This window comes from Meriones unguiculatus, chromosome 14, assembly GCF_030254825.1.
Source record: "Meriones unguiculatus strain TT.TT164.6M chromosome 14, Bangor_MerUng_6.1, whole genome shotgun sequence".
NCBI classification, from domain to species: domain Eukaryota; kingdom Metazoa; phylum Chordata; class Mammalia; order Rodentia; family Muridae; genus Meriones; species Meriones unguiculatus.
The window spans coordinates 3735818-3752541 of record NC_083361.1 but is presented as its reverse complement, the minus strand read 5'-3'; the positions used below and the strand labels follow the sequence as shown (position 1 = coordinate 3752541).

Below are 16724 nucleotides of genomic sequence, written 5' to 3'. Positions count from 1 at the left end.
GCAGCACCGTGCCCCCTCCCCAACCCCCAAAAAAGCGCAGGCACCACAGGACGCAGACCCCGGGCGGGGCGTGACCGCGGGGCGGGGAGAAGCGGCCCTTGAACGCCAGAATGAGGAATTGTGACTCGGCCCGCCGCCGCCGAGCGAGACGGGCGCGAGCCTGCCCCCTGCGGGCCCGGAGGCCCAATCGCGAGCTCCGCCGGCCCGTTGCCCGGGGCAACGCGGCGCGCGCCCCGCCTCTTCCCGGCGCTGTCCCCTCCGCCCGGGGCCCGGCCGTCTGCCCGTCATCCTACGTCAGACCAATCACAGTGAGGAGAGGGCGGGCCCGCCGGGCCTTGTTCCAGCCCCGTCGCTCCCCTCCCTGCCGGGACCCCGCCCTTCTCGCCGCACACCTCCCGCCCTCCGGGCTGCCCCGGCCGCCAGTTGGCTGCGCTCTCCGTCTGTCAATCTGGTGTGAGCTAATGCCGGCGCACAGGGGCCCTCCGGGGCGGGGCCAGGGGCGGTGACGCACGGCGCGGTGACGCAGCGCGACGGCGGCGGCGGCGGCGGCGGCGGCGGTGGTCGGTGCGGGAGGAGGGAGGGGAGCTCGCGGGCCGCAGAGGGGGCGACGGCGGCGGCAGCGGCGCTGGTGGCGGCGTCTGCCTGAAGAGGCGCAGGTGGCGGCGGCGGCGGCGGCGGCGGCGGCGGCGGCGGCGGCCGAGGCGGTGAGTCTCGGGCAAGGCCGGGCCGGCGGGCGCGGGGCGGCGGCGGTCGAGGCGCGCGGCGCTCCCCTCAGGGCGACCCAGGCCGCGCGGCCGGCCCCGCCCCCTCAGGGACCCCGAGCCGCGCAGCGCGGCGGGCGCCGGGCTCGGGCCTCCGGGGCCGAAGGACCCCCAGGACCCCTCGGTCCGGCTTCTCCCCGCCCGGGCCCCTTCCTCAGCTTCCCTCGCGAACCCCTCACGCCCGGGAGCCGGCCGAGGGGCTGGGCCCGGGGACCTCTGCCCCGCTCGGCACTCCTCCGCCTGGCCCTCCCGCAGGGCGCCAGCGGCCTCCCCGGAGACCACCTCAGCCCTCAACCGCCTCCTCTGGGGACCTTCTCCGTGGATCCCCGCCCTTTGGTCCCTAGTTCTCCCCCCACGTCTTCCTGAATCGCAGCACATCCCTTCGTGGCTACTTTTCATCTGTCTCCACGGCATATATACTCAGGCGTCTCCCTCAGGAACCTCCCTGGAGCCCCCAAACCGACCCCAGACACTCCCTTGGCATTTACGCCCCCCCCCCCCAATTTGCATCACATATTCAAGCTATCTTCTTCAGACTTCCTCATCACATACCCAAAGAATGTATCATCCCACCTTTCACCATTCCAGAAATATCAGGGATATTTCACTCTTATCTCCCAGATCTTTCAGGATGCCCCTGGTGAACCCTACATCTTCCTTGAAGGGCTTGCCTATCCCAGAACAGTCTTCTTCAGGTACTACTGAAGTGCTCATTAGATACCAAAACTCATCTGGAGGACCCCTCCTCTCAGTGCTTCCAATTCCCGTATGCACTCCATCCTCTTCTCATACCTCCTGGACCTTTCTGTCGATATCCAAAATCTGTCCCCAGATCCTCTAGAGTGCTCTAGAGATCATCTCTCATGTACCCCAACCATTTTCTCCTGAGCCCCACACCTGCCAATAAGAGAGTCTCCAGAGAATTCCTCTTACCTTTTAAAAACTCTTCCAAATCCCCTCATCCGTATCCCAAATTCTTCCCACACACTACGTGTTTTAAAAATTGTGTGTGGACGCCCAAAAGTTCCCTCATAGCCTCTGTTCTTTAGAACTCTTCTTGGATAACCTGAAAATCTGAAGCTGCTCACTTGTAGCCTTAGATAAACTTTGTGAAGCACCTCCCTGAGGTAGCGCTTTCAGGATCACCTCTCATCAGAGACCCAGGAACCTTGAAATGGCCCTTAAAATACCCCTTAGGGATCCTGACACCCCTAGGACCTTTTGAGTTATTTCAAATATTAGTAAAAGACTTTTCTAGCTAGCTCTTCCTCAGTCTCCCCACCCACATTCTCTAGAGCCATCTTTAGAAAGCCTTACACATCTACCCATTCTTTCTTCAGTATAGCTGAACACCCAGAATTCCTTGTGGAAAACCTACTCTGATGCTCCTAGGTCTTCACTAGGAGTCCCCTAACCCTTTCTCCCTCCCCTGTATGCTTTATTAAAATTTTACTTGAGGTTTCTCATCCCTCTGTCAGGACCCTTCTCAAGACTACTCCCCAAGATATTGTTTTAGAGAATTTCTTCCCAAGCATTGTGTCAGTAATCTCCAGCACTTTCTGGGAACCCTCCCTCAGTTTTTTCCTCTGACATCCCCAGTCTTATTTCAGGACTGTGAGATTTGTGCAAGTTAGGATGAATCTATTCCTACTTTCTCTTATGTCCTCATTCTCATTCCTTTGAAATCATAGACCCTTCTAGATTGCCAGCCTACTTTCCCAACTATTTCTTCAGAGGCCACAGCATCCTTCAGATTCTCCTTTCCCAGACTTCCTCTACTTCTGGAAATCCCAGTGCTTGGAGACTCTTCTCTCGATAGACCTACCTACCAACCTACCTTCCTTTCTTCATTTATATATTTATTTTTACACCTGACCCTTATAGGTCTCTCCTTTCACAGTTGGGAGGATCCTTAACATCCACTTAGAAACTTCTTGTGAAGGATTCACTTCACTTTCTTCCCTTTCATTTTAGAGACCCCTTACTGAAGAATGTCCTTTCCACTCTGTCAGTGGCTCCTAAAGTATGGTTAGACCTGCAGCAGCATTGGTTGGAAAATGTCAATTCTTGGGTCTTACTCAGACTTACTGAATCAGAAAGCCTCGGAGCAGAGCCCAGCAATCTGAGTTTTCAACAAACACTCCTGGTAATTCCGATGTATGCTTAAGTTTGAGAGCCACTGCTTCTAAGAGGATCTCCCTCTCTCTATAAAAAGCCCTCCTGGAAAAGCTCTAAAGGTGTGCCTCTAAGCCCTGCTGTACACCCCCTTTTGCCTAAGAATCCACTATGTGAAGTAGCCATCCTCCAGAAAGACTTCTTACCCACTTTGGAGGGATCCTGGCGTCTCCACAAGCTTACCCCACCCTCTGAGTAATTACTTCAGATTCTGCCTTTGAATGGTTCCCTTTCAGCCCTTCCTCAGCACTTTCTCCCTCTCACCCCAGAGCATTTGCTGCTTTTGCTTTAAATTGCTATTCCCATGAACACACATGTCCCTCTCATCTCATTTCTCTTTCCACATGGTCTTCCATTCTGTGCCTTAACTCCCAAGGACTGTCCATGCTTCATAGAGCACCGTTCACTTTCCTGCTTGAAGTTTTTTATGCGATTGCCCATTTACCCTCACTGGACAGGAAGCTAGAAGCACAGGATGTATCTGAATGTGCCAGGTGTTCCTCAGGAGTTAGTTGGCATTGGAAGAATGGGTACTCCAAGTTTCTCAGATCCCATTCCCTTTCATGTCTGGCACCCCTTCCCTGCCCCTTCCTCTCTTTCATCACTCTGTCCAGACTCCTTGCCTGTCCTCCTGCCCCACAGCTTCTGCTCATGAAACTTTTCTTGGCACTGATTCTGAGCTATCCTGTATTCTGTTATGGTGTCCTACCTCACTCCATTGTGGTTAGTGTTGCAGTCTCTGTAAGCTTCGGGTCTCTCTAGTGCTCTCAGCTTTTTTCAAGAGGATCCATGTCTCTATAGAGCCAAGAAGAGGAAATAAAGACCCCAAGGTAAACACTGTCTTTAGGGAGTCAGTAGAGGGCTTGGGCAGGTGTACCACAAAGGACATGAGGTACACATTGTATGCTTTGGGGATTCAGCTATTTGAGAAGACTTCATGGAAAAGGTGGTGTTTAGGTGAGGTGGTGTTCCGTGGGAGGGGCTCCTAAACAGGTGACACAGTTTCGACAGTGTATGTTTTTATTTTTCTCTGCTGAGAATTGAACTTAGGGCCTGGGGCACAAAAGGCAAGTATTTAATGACTGAGCTACATGTGAAGCCGCAAGTATCCCATAGTATCTTCTGTATACTGGGCAGAGCTAAAGGAGGGCAGCACGCTTTCATTTGCGTGATATCCCACAGCTGTGCTGGGGTGACCCGCAGCTATAACAAGGGATTGCTGGTTACTGAATTCTTACTGTGCTGGGTGCTGTTTAATCGTTTCTCTGTCTCAGATCCACAGGAACCTGAGGTAGATAAACTAAGATTATTTCCATTTTACATATGATGACGTGGAGGACAGGTGGGACTAAAAGCCAGTCTGTGGGTCCTGCCTGTTTCAGAATGATAGTGCTCTTGGGTCAGAGAGTTGGATTTTCTTTTCAGACAGGGGTTGGGCTTGACCCTTAGTCTCCATAGCTGGGGGAAAATGAAGGCGATGACATCTTCTTGTACTAAGTTAATGCACATGAAGTGCTTAGAACAGCATCTTACACACACTGAGTGCTGTGAGCAGAAGGTAGTTGGTGTTAACCAAGGGCCTAGAAGGTAGTGGGATTTTACCACAAAACACTTAAAAGGGGGGATTTTGAGCCTCAGCAGACAGAAAGGAGGTGTGCAGGGGAGTGGGGTGAGGGCTAATTGGTTCATGTTCCTGAAAAAAATCCAGACTACTTGTAGTTGCACCCAGAGGTTCAGGTAGGAGTCCCGGTGTTCACATTCTCCACCGAGTTAGTGGCTTCTTCCTCAGTAGGTTTCTGCTTGTGGTGACAGATTCTGCCCTCAGCAGCCCCAGCTTTAAGCTCTACCTCTTTAACAGCTGCAGTGGGACAACAAAACCTCTAAAGAGTCCCAATTTGAAACAAATTTCCCTCCCTAGTAGGTGTGAGACAGTTGATGGTAGAAGATCCTTGGACATACCTGGGGTTCTGTACTCCACAACTGGGGTTCTTACTTGCTGAACCAAATAGGATTGTGATTCCATCCCGTGAACTCTGAGTACTGACGGTTCCTCCTTTTCTTTGTCCCCATCCTCAGTAATTCCCTGCTCTAATGGCCAGAATGACCCTATTGACTTTGTTTCAGGGTCTTATTAGGAGAGGCAGGAAGGAGGTGAGTGGCCTCCCTTGCTGGCCTTACAGCATAGAATGCAATAGTCCTGGGATTGAGACCCTTCATCCTGGCTTTGGACTTCTGGAGCCTAGAACTTTGGAGATGTTTTGTTTATTTTAGTGCAAATTTGTCAAATTGTGGTTGAAGTTAGGTCATAAAACAGTATATGAAGATTGTAAGGTTTGTTTTGGTTTGTTTTCCAGACAGGGTTTCTCTGTGTAGCCCTGGCTGTCCTGGCACTCACTCTGTAGACCAGGCTGGCCTGGAACCCAGGTCTTCCTGTCTCCGCCTTCCAAGTGCTGGAACTAAAGGTGTGGACCACCAGTGCCTGGAGAACTAGAACTTTGTAGATCTTAAATGTCCCTACCTGCAAGTGTTCATTAAGTAATCCTCGGAGGGAGACTTTTTGGGTATTAGAGATAAAGCTGAGGAAAAAATAGTGAAAGGCCTGAAACTCATAAAGTTCCCATTCTGACAGGGGAGAGAAAAAATACTGCATTAAAAGAAATGTGAACCCCAGTGAGGTGGTTCATCAGGTAAATGCTCTGCAAGTCTGGCAGCCACGTTTGATCCCCAGACCCATGTGAAAGTGGAAGGAGAGTGCTCACACCACATGCATGCTGTAGCACATGTGTGTTCACATACACACAGTAATTTTTAAAAAAATATGAGTGTGACATATGCTCTGAAGGAAATGAACAAGTATAAGAGGTCATTGAAGACAAGAGCAGCCAGAAATGGCCTGTTGAAGAGGTGACAGCTGAGCCTTATAAGCAAGAAAGGTGAGTGGTATCAGTTGTGGGAAAACCAGGAAGTGAGGCTTTGTAAACCTAGCATTGCTGCAGGCAGGGGAAGGACTGCTGTGCAGTGGGGAAATGTGTCATAGCTGTTCAATGAGAGCCTGCTCTTTGCCAGATGCTATGGTGTACCAGTGGATCCTATAACCACAACCCTCCTTCCCTCTTACAGTCTAGGCAGTATGAGAATGGGAAGAGCTGCAGCCTTTGAAGAAACACCACCTGTGAAGATATCAGATTCCTTTTTTTGAGGAAAATTGGGGATAGGTCTTACCTGAGGTCTGATGAAGAAGATTGAGAACATTTATTTGTGTTTAAGAACATATCTGTGCACACAGTGACAATGCACACAAGTGGCAGTCAGGATAACTTGTGGGAATTGGTTCTTTCCAATAAGTGGGTTTCAAGGGTTAAACTCAGGTTACCAGGCTTGGTAGCATGCTTCTTAACCTGATTAGCCCTTTTGCTCACACAGATAATGACGAATGAAGCTGCCACTAAGAAAAAAGAGCCAGGGGCCAGAGTGATGGCTCAGCAGTTAAGATCACTCACTGGCTGTTTTTCCAGAGAACCTGGGTTCAGTTCCCAGCATCCACGTGACAGGTCACAATTATCTCTTAATTCTGGTCCCTGAGAATCTGATACCCTCTTTTGGCCTTTTGGGGTATGGCACACATGTGGTATACATACGTGCAGCAAAACACACATGCACATAAAATGAAAATAAAATAAACCTATAAGGATGAAAAAGAACCAGGGAGATAGTTCTTCTGTTACTGTCATGCCTGCTGTGCCCAAGTATGCTCAATGAACTTTTTTTTTTTTTTTTTTTTTAACTTAAAAACAAAAACAGGTGCATTTGGTGGCTTATGCCTGACATCCCAGCATTCCAGGGTTTGGGGGGGCAGAGGCAGGAAGTTCATCATCATGAGTTCAGGGGCAACACTGGCCTATATGAATTCCAGGCCAGCCAGGGTCACATAGCAAGACCCTGTCCATTCTACCTCTCCTTACCCCCTGAAAAAAATGTGATTGTAGAGGCACATGCTTGTCATCCCAACACTCAGGAGGAGGAAGATCTCCAGTTCTAAGCCAGCTCAGCTACAGAGCAAGACCCGGGCTCTGGAAAAAAAAAGACTGTGTCTTCAGGAGAGGAAAGAAACAGAGACAAGAGTCTGAGATGTCCACAGAAGTGACGATTTATTTTATAGGAAGAGAGGAGAATAGGGAATAGTCTGTGAGAGGCAGAGTCAAGAGATTTTGGGATAGGAAGAGCAATAGCAACTTCCTTTTACCCCAGGGTTTCCCAGAGTCTCCATAGTGCACTTAGCTTCCAGTGGCCATGCTTGGCTTCTCCTCTGTTTCCCCAGAGCACTTCATTAACAGAAAAGGCTCCTTTTTGCTGAGGCAATGGTGTACTTTTTTGTGTGTATTTTAGAAGTTTCTGAAAACAATAGTTCTTATGAAAGAGACTTTGGCTTATTTTACTTATGACAGGTTCCTGTTTGTTAACTAGCCTGTTACTTTGTTTATAAACTGTCAGAGACCTAGGTCAGAAGCTATAGAAGAGCTAGGAATGGATGGGAGTCTGATAGGACCCTTAGGTCTGGTTGGTATTAAAGGATATCTTATAAGCCCAACTTCTGGTCACCAACAGGGACTTCCAAGAAGCTTCAGCATTTTTATTAAGAGCAAGAGTTCTGAAAGCATAATGCCTGGGCCTTGCAGATCCTACACAGTCCCTTTCAAATTCATTTTTTCTATCTGTAAAGGGAGACTATTCATGTCTTACAATTGTATGTGCCATGTATGTGTTGTGTGTGTGTGCGTGTGTTACAGGGTTTAAATCTCAGACTTTCACATGCTAGGCAACCATACTGCCATTGAGTTACACCCCTTCCCCCAAGCCTTACATATATTTTTAAAATAGATCCCAAGCACTTGATACATTGAAGGAGGGAGGTTGTAAATTCAAGGCCAGCCTGGGCTCCACACAGAGAATCTGTCTCAAACAAACAGCAGAGATGTCTGGGATCAAGGTGAACTCACCTGTGAAGAAGTGTTAGCATAGGGTCTGTGAGGGGCAGGGTGTGATGCAGGAGAGGAAGGCTTCTGGCTAGCTGTATTTCTGTACATTGTTTCATCTCAGTCTTCTCACAGCTTCACTGAGGAAGAAGCTGAAGTCATAGTAGCAAGTGTCAGTGGGAGAGCTAGGAGTTGAGCCAGGTCACCTGACCATCCAGTTCTGTTTCTAAATGAAGACAGCTGGCTGAGCCCGGCACTGGTGGCTCAGGCCTTTAATTTCAGCACTGGGAGAAAGAGGCTGGTGGATCTCGAGTTAAGGCCAACCTGGTCTACAGAGTGAGTTCTGGAACAGCCAAGGCTGCACAGAGAAACCCTGTCTCAGGGAAAGAGCGAGAGCGCTGACTGAATGCTTGCCCTGTCTGTGATCCTTTCTCATTTTGGAGGGCCAGAGAAGCCTGGGGAAAAGTTTCCCTAGAGCCTCTCATCTTTTTGTTTGGTTCCATTTTTTACCTCTGGAGTTGGTAGGCACTTCCCAAGAAAGGTACACATTCCAAATCTGGCCAGATGCCAGCCCTGTTGCTGGATGTCTATAGGCTTGCTATGTAGTAGGCCCTTTCTCCTGGCTTTCCTCAAAAGCAAGGAGATCCTGGTTTGACCATGTGAGGACAAAGAGACCAGAGCAGCAGTGAATGTAGTTTTGTATTTAAGCAGCCAAGACCGTGTTAGGTTTTAAGTGGTAAAAATCCAGTTCAAACAGGCCTACGGAGTGTAGTTACTGGCTTGTGAACCGAAAAGTCTAGGGACTTCAGGCTCTGTGAACCTAGGTCTTCTCCTGCCCTTACCTCTTGATGTTCCATCTGTGTTGGCTTCACTCAGAAGCAGGTCAGCCCCAAGGTAGCAGAGGTAATAACTAAAAAGCCAGAGCTACTTTCCTCAGTAGTTACATTCAAAGCTCCAGAAGAACTCTCCTTGTTCATGCTTTATTCCATGTCCACTTCTGCTGCCAAGAAAGATGATTGATTGTTGAAGAGAGGAACTCATTGCTAGAACCAGAGGCTAGAATGGCTGTTTGACAGATGAACCTGTCGTAATAAGATGATACTTCCATGATATGCCATGGCACAGTTGGTCCTGATGCCTTATCCAGGTGCTGTCTCACTGTAAACAAACAGCTGGGCTGCAGGGACCAAGGGCCTCTGGGAAGCAGCAGTCCATTTCTTCTCATAGTTACCATCTACACCCAACTCAGCATCCTTCTGTCCTTAAGATAGAGATCACTTTTTTTATTCTCTTTCTCTTTCTCTGTGTGTGCGTGAGAGAGAGAGAGAGAGAGAGAGAGAGAGAGAGAGAGATCGATCTGTGGGTGCACTTGTGTTTATGCCATGGCAGGAATTAAGAGATCCGAGAACAACTTCAGGTATCAGTTTTTGCCCTCTACCGTGTTTAGATAGGCTTGCCTCTTGTTCACCATTTGATAAAGCTGGGCTGTGAGTTTCTGGGGGCTCTCTCATCACCACCTCTCACCCTGAAGTAGGAGCACTAGGATTGCAGACAGGGTTATCATATCTGACTTTACCTGGATTGTAGCAATCTGAACTCAAAATCCTCCAGCATGTACGGCAAGTACTTTACCTCTGAGCTTCTCCCAAGCCTAAGATCATTACTTTTAACTTGTTTTTTGAGATAGAATCTTGCTTTTTAGGCATGACTGGCTTCAAACTTGCTGGGTAGCCCAAGTTGGCTATAAGCTTCATGCCAGTCCTTGTCATTGTTTCCCCTTTTTTTCTAATTTTTTAAAAGATTTATGTGTAAGACTGTGTTGCTTGTGTGTTAGGTACACATGCACAATTATTTGCAGAGAACAGAAGAGGGCATTGGATTCCCTGAAACTGTGTGAACTGCCATATGGGTGATGGAAACCAAACGTGAGTCCTCTACAAGAACAGCAAGCGCTTTTAACCACTGAGCTCTCTCTCCAGCCCCATTAGGGTTGATTTGTTTATTTTTATTTCGTCTAATTTTTTAGACACTCTTACTATTGGCTGACCTAGAACTTGCTTCATAGATCAGGCTGGTCTCAATTCATACAGCTCTTTTGTTTTGTTTTTGTTTTTGAGACAAGGTTTCTCTGTGTAGCCTTCACTGGACTCACTTTGTAGACCAGGCTGGCCTCGATCTCACAGAGATCTGCCTGCCTCTGCCTCCCGAGTGCTGGGATCACAGGCTTGTGCCGCTGTGCCTGGCTCACAGAGATCTTTTAAAACAAATTGCTTTTGGATTACATTTTACTTAGTGTGTTGCAAGCAGTGTGCTCCGTGTGCGTGTGCATGTGTGTGTGTGGGTCAGAAAGACAATTTGGAGTTGTTTCAATCATGTGGATTTTGGAAAATCAAACGATCTTTGGGTTTAGCTAAGGGATGGTTTTTCCACAGTTTGTCTTTGGTGGATTTTGGAAGCCCTGGTGCCCACTGCAGACTATTAGAACCCTGCTTCACCATTGTGTACTCACCAGTTATCTTCCTTGACTATCTGGGGGGCTTGAGGATACCCAGAGAGGCCCCAGGGAGGGAATTTTAGTTGGCTTTTGGTCTATTTCCAGTTTGTTTCAAGGACCATGGCCACAATGTTTTGGGGTTTGTTGTTGTTCTGTGTAGTAGTTCACAGTTGCTGTTTTAATGTGAATTAGTTTCCAGCATTTAAAAATAGGGAATGTTTTTTTCAAAGCCAGATTTCGTCTCCTATTTAAAAAAAAATGTGAAGACCTAGTATGAATCTATTCCCACATGGCAACAGTTGATTAGAGCAGAATAGTGTATTCTGCCTTTAAACGGGCTGTGTACTTTGCAACTAGCTCATTGTAGTCCCTGGTGGGCAGCTCTGTTCAGAGGCTAGTCTGGTAAGCATCACAATTGAGACCTCATTCTGTCCCAAAGCTTGCCTGGAAGACACTGGATTGATGTTTAGTCAGCAGTGGGAATATAGTGTTGTAGCTTAGGAAGAGTAACAACTCAGTAAAAGAATTGATGGGTGGAAACGTGCGCCATTTTTGCCTGAGAATTTGGTCCTTTTGCTGTAAATGCTTTTGGCATATCAAACCTCCCATCACAAATGTCCCCCCCCCAAATAGTAACATGGTCTGGTATCACATGAGTTGTCACCCAGTGGAGGAACCACTCCCACTCCCAAGGGGTGTCCACCAGCTTCTGCTTGACCACTTCCAACAGCCAGGCACTCCTCCTCAACGGTGGCCAGTGCCGTCCTTGGGTGTCGTTACATAGAAAGTCTTATGTTGAAAGCAGCTGCTACCTCCTTGGGACCCAAACCCGAAAAATGCCGGAGCAGGGAAGGCAAATACTGCTTCCAGGCACATACATTCCATTCACCCACCCTCAGACAGGGCAGCACAGTGCTCTCTCACTTTTTTTTTTTTTTGCTTTGTTTTTTGTTTTATTGTGTGGTTCTTGTTTTTTCAAGGTAGGTGTTCTTGGTGTAGCCCTGGCTGTCTTACTGTATCGACCAGGCTGGCCTCCTTGAATTTATAGCATTTTTATCTGCCTCTGCTTTCCTGAGTGCTGGGATTAAAGGCTTGCTCCCAGCTGAAAAATCCTTCTTTTTTCTTTAATGACAAAAAAGAGTATTGCTCACGTGTATGTAGTGAAATGGTGTGCATTTTAAAGCATCAGTGACTCCCCTGTCTCCCCAGAGTAACCCTTCTCAACAGCGTTGAGCTTGGCCCTCCACATGTGAAGCCCTGGCAGTGTACTGTGCATAGTTCTAGATAGCTTTCTTTCACAGGGTCTCACTTTGTGTCTAGGGTCAGCCTAGAACGCACAGCAATTCTCCTGCCTTAGCCTCCTGGTGGCTGGCATTCTAAACAGTCACTGCTAGTGAATCCCATGTCAATCCCATGCTGTTCCTCTTCAGTAAATAAGCTTTTTACACCCCCGTCCCCCCCCACCCCCACTTAGTATCTGCCTTAATTAGTCATGCCCTGTTGATGGATATTCCCACCGAACCAGGTAGGTAGTACAGGACTGTAATCTCAGCTTTTAGGAGTCTAAGGCAGGGAAGATTTTAAGTTCTTAAAGATCCTGTCATCACCCCACCCTATTATTTTGGGTTTTGTTTTGCTCTGAGACAGAGACTATGTAGTCCTTGATGGCCTTATAACTCTATATATAGAGAACAGGCTGTCTTTAAACTCACAGAGATCTGCCTGTTTCTGCTTCCCAAGTGCTAAAATTAAGGTGTATGCTCCCACAGCTGGCCGATTTTGTGTTTTAAAGTCTATTTTGGACCAGCAAGAAGACTCAGTGGGTACAGGTGCTTTCCACCAAGCCTCAATTTCCTGGGACCCACATAATTGAAAGGGAGAACCAGCTCTCACAGTTGCCCTCTGACCTATATGTGCTCTGTGGTGTGTGCCAATACAGGCATTCAAACACAAAGTAAATAAATAAAATAATTTTTTAAGCGAGTGAAGTATTGTTTTAGGCTCAGGTTGACTGCATAGCTGCATTTTGGTGAGAAAAATGGAACATAAGACAGCATTTCATAGTGTCGTGCTCTAAGGAAATGAGGCACTAATAGAATTGTGACCATGGGAGAGTATCAGGCATACTGTCTCTGAGGAAGTGATATTGTGCTGAGACACAAGTAGCTTAGGAGCTAGCCTGTAGAGGACGGGGAGTCAAGTGAGCAAGAAGGAACTTGACGTGTCATGAGGTTGGAGAGACTGTCAGGGTCATGCAGGGCACTTTTGGTCAAGGCAAATTTGGATTTATTTAGGTTTACGTGCAGTTGGAGGTCATTGGAGACTTTAAGCCAGGAGGTGACTTCTGATTCCTTCTCTGAAATGGGTGGTGGGAGGTCTATGTAATGATTAACAGCTGTAATAACTAGTTTCTTTTGAGATCCAACAGGGATCCTTCAAGGCAACCCAGCCACACACAGCTATCCCCAACAGGGCTGTGTAATGTCAGGGTAATGGGAGTCATGCCTAAACCTGGGCCCTGCAGGTTCTAAACACAGCAGGTCTGTGTATAGAGTTCTTGGTTGTTGGGCCCCGGGGGAATGGAACTGAGGACACTGGTTGCAGAGAGGTAGATGGGGAACTGTTGATACTTAAGCTGCAGACATGGGAGAAGGGCCTCAGAGTGTCTAGCCAAAGTTAGACACTTCCCTTCAAGTTGGCACGCTGTTGGCTCTTGGATGGCAATCTGTTCTGAAAAATCAAGGGAACTTTCACCTCAGAGTCTTGAAGTCTTAGGCCTGAAGCTGACTTTAAGGACTGAGGAGGAAGGCTGGGAGGGTTTTACCTCATAGTAAGGAGGTAGAGTCTTAGAGCTCAGAGCCAAGCCTGTTCCAAAGCAGAAGAGCTGAGTTGAAGGGAGATCCCTTCATGGTGGTGATCTTTAAACGGGCCTCTCCATGTTCATGCCCTGGCGCTCCCATTTACCAGCTGGTTTGTGACCACATAGTTCTCTGCTGTCAACATCTGCTCTCTGCATACCTGAGACCTCTACTGGGTCACTGCCTCACCTTCCACCCTTGAGCCAGAATCGTGGGTTTAGCTTAGAGTAGTCAAGGAGCCCTTAGGCTCTTTTCTGGTGGTGAACATCCGTGTCCAGCTCTGAGAGGAGGCAGCATGAGATAGCAAGGTCATAGTTCCGGGTCACATGTCTGCTTGTCAGGGCACCTTGAGCTACACCTTTCTTCACTCAGATCTCTTCCCAAGTGCACAGTGTCTCTCCCTCCCTGTTTCTGAAAGCCATTCTGACTTAAATCTTTTGATTTGAGGCCACCTCCTTTGGCCCCTGTGCTGTCCAGGAGTGAGGCAACTTTTTCCCTTGGTTCTGGTCTTGGGTGCCAATCATACCCGTTTCCTGAGTCTACAGTGGGAGAGCAGCTGGTTCAGTGTCTGAAAGTCTGGTCTTGGGTGCCAGTCATGCCTGTTCCCTGGGTCCTCAGTTGGAGAGGAAGCTGGCTCAGTGTCTGCTGCAGGCTTCCTCCTTCTCCCAGAACAAAGTCCATGAAACATGAACAGGGTCCTCAGCCTATATTCGCCATGACAATTTTATTCCATGACAGTTTCAGCCCCTGTACTCCCTCTGATCCCTTTGCTTTCTTTTCCAGGAGCCTGGAGAGGTGTGGCTGGACCAAGACCTCCCCTGATGTAAGCAGGCTCCCTCCTCCCCCCACCACCCGTTGCCACCACGCCAGGGGACATCTTCAAGCCCTGGCCCTTAGGGGAGAGGTAACAAGAGCCCAGAGCCGAGACCATGTGACGGCGCTGGCCCTTGCCACCGCCGTCCCCCAACCCTGGCCCCAGGCCTGGCACCATGATGTTCCGAGACCAAGTGGGCATCCTCGCTAGCTGGTTCAAGGGCTGGAATGAGTGTGAGCAGACAGTGGCCCTGCTGTCACTTCTGAAGCGGGTCACCCGTACCCAAGCCCGCTTTCTGCAGCTCTGCCTGGAGCACTCGCTGGCGGACTGCAATGATATCCACCTGCTGGAATCAGAGGCCAACAGTGCTGGTGAGTTCTGCCCCTAGAGATGGTAGTACAGCAGGGAGAGCAAGAGCAGGTGCCAGGCACCAGGTGCCACAGAGGCCAACCAACAGTGGTGCTGAGAAGTGTATGTTCTGTGCTTGTCTAGTATCCTAGGGCTGTGTTGTTGTCAGTTGTCCTCAGGTGTGGGATGGGGACTCCCAGAAGGAGGAAACTGCCCATATAGAGGATGGTCTTGGGTAGCTTGTTTGAGCTGCTGAAAGGAACAGGAACGTCATGAAGTAGCTCAATGAAGGCGAGCAGAGATCTGCTCTCCTAGCTCTAGGACAGCAGAGCTAGGAGAGGATCTCAGGACTCCTCCGTAACCCACAGGGTTTCTGTGCCGCTTCACCTCCAAAAGCAGATGGGTCTTGGTCATGACCAGAGTTCTGAATGTGGATATAGTCCTTTATGTCAGTTCTCTAAGTACCCAGGAAAGAGGCACTCTGTCCCCGGAAGCTGGCACTGGGGTGGGTGATCCAGGCATCCTTAGAACCTGTCCCCAGAGTCCAGGAACTGTCTGTCCAGAGAACTGTCAAAAGGGCAGCTGCTAAAAATGTAAGAGCCTCCTGAGCCTTGACATAGCTGAAGCTGCGTGCGGAGCTACTGATTTCAGTGACACAGGATGGAGATGGTGGTCAAAGAAGTGGGGAAGTTGTTGATAACCAGAAGCTAGCTGGGAAGGGGCACCAAGGGACCCCTTCCACAGTCAGCCTTGTTCTTTCTACCTTTACCTTCATAGCAGCAGTTTTCCTGAAGCCCTTGCAAGGCAAGTGCCCCTTAACCTGTGTCGAGTCCTTTGGTGGCTCTTAAGTCACATTGCCTAGACTGAAGTCACAATTGTTATTTGCCGTAATTATGCCTCAATTTCCTTTAAAGCAAAGATGATAATTCCACCTGTGTTTAGGGTGCTTATTAGGAGCCTGTGAGTTCATGCAGTGGGGTTCTTCCCACAGGGCCTGGTAAGCAGTAAATACTTAGTAACTGTCTGCTGTTTTTATTGTCAGTCACACTCACCCTCCTCAGAACTACCCTGTAAGGTTTGTTTCACAGGTGAGGACTCCAGCATGGGATTCTAAGGTGGGGATGTGGGGAGCCACAGAGCTACTTGGCCTCTGTTATCTCCCCAGGCCCACTCATAGAAACACCCTTACTTCTTACGGAATTGGATATAAAAAGGCCAAATGTGGGGTTGCACACCTTTAATCCTAGCACTCCGGAGGCAGAGGCAGGTGGATTTTTGAGTTCTGAGCTCCAGGCCAGGTCTACAGAGTGAATTCCATGATAGCTAAGGCTACCCAGAGAAACCTTGTCTTGAAGAAAAAAAAAAAAAAAAAGCTGCAGAAACATCACAGTACAACAGAAGATAGTTATATAGATTAGGAGTCTTGTTGGCCTTGATGCTCAGTAAGGCAGACAAAGAACAGTCAGAGCCCAGCTCAGCTGCAGCAGGCTCAGAGCTCAGTCACCTTCCACCCTTGCCAGCCTTCCACACCAGAGAGAAAGGCTCCCCTGCTCTGGCACCCAAGGATGGAGGTCTGTATGATAAATGGCTCTACTGCACTGGAGAGGCAGGGTGATGTTCCCTGAGACAAGTCAGTACTTTACACAGCTTCATCACATCCTGTGCTGTCATCCCTGAGCACCAGCCAGCCTTATCTGTCTAGCAGGTCATGCTTTATTGCTGTGGTTTATTAGAGACTTCCAGTTTTTGCATTTGTTTTTAAAACTTTCAAGAAAAACCAATAGATAGAGGAGGTTAAAGGTGGGGGTCTCCTTTCCTGATTCTCATGTTATGAGATGCTCTGTGCAGTATGAGCACACACATTTTGGGGTTTTTTTGTTTCTCTGTTTTTTCAGACAAGGTCCCATTTTGCAGCCCCACCTGGCCTGAAACTTTCCGTATAGATCAGGCTGGCCTCAAACTTGAGGTCCACCTGCCTCTGCTTCTACTTCTTGGGTGCTGGGATTAAAGGTGCACATCCCAGATTTGGCCTTTTGAGACAAGATCTCAGCTTATAGTCCAGCTTAAGATCCAGTTTATAGTCTTATAGTTGGCCTCAGGCTTGCAGTACAGTGATTCTTCTGCCCCTACTTCCTTAGCTGAGGTTACAGGCATGCAGTCATGCTCAGCAGTGCTTTGTCTTTATTGCTGTCAAACCCTCACAGCACCTGCAAGGAAAACCTGTATTATGGATGAGGGAGCCGAGTGACTTGCTCTGGGTCGTAGATTAGGCTAGTGCAGTGGTTCTCAGCCTTCTTGATG

The 16724-nt window shown here is 48.7% G+C and overlaps 1 protein-coding gene across 1 annotated transcript in view; it reads left to right on the top strand.

Annotated features, from left to right (window-relative positions):
- Positions 1-524: 524 nt before the first annotated feature.
- Positions 525-16724, top strand: part of Samd4b (sterile alpha motif domain containing 4B) — a 37804-nt gene continuing 21604 nt past the window's right edge. Inside the window, exons 1-2 of the mRNA XM_021662234.2 lie at positions 525-704; positions 14045-14446. Of these exons, the coding sequence (XP_021517909.1) occupies positions 14251-14446 (196 nt within the window). The 5' untranslated portion in view covers positions 525-704; positions 14045-14250. The remainder of the gene's footprint in view (positions 705-14044; positions 14447-16724) is intronic.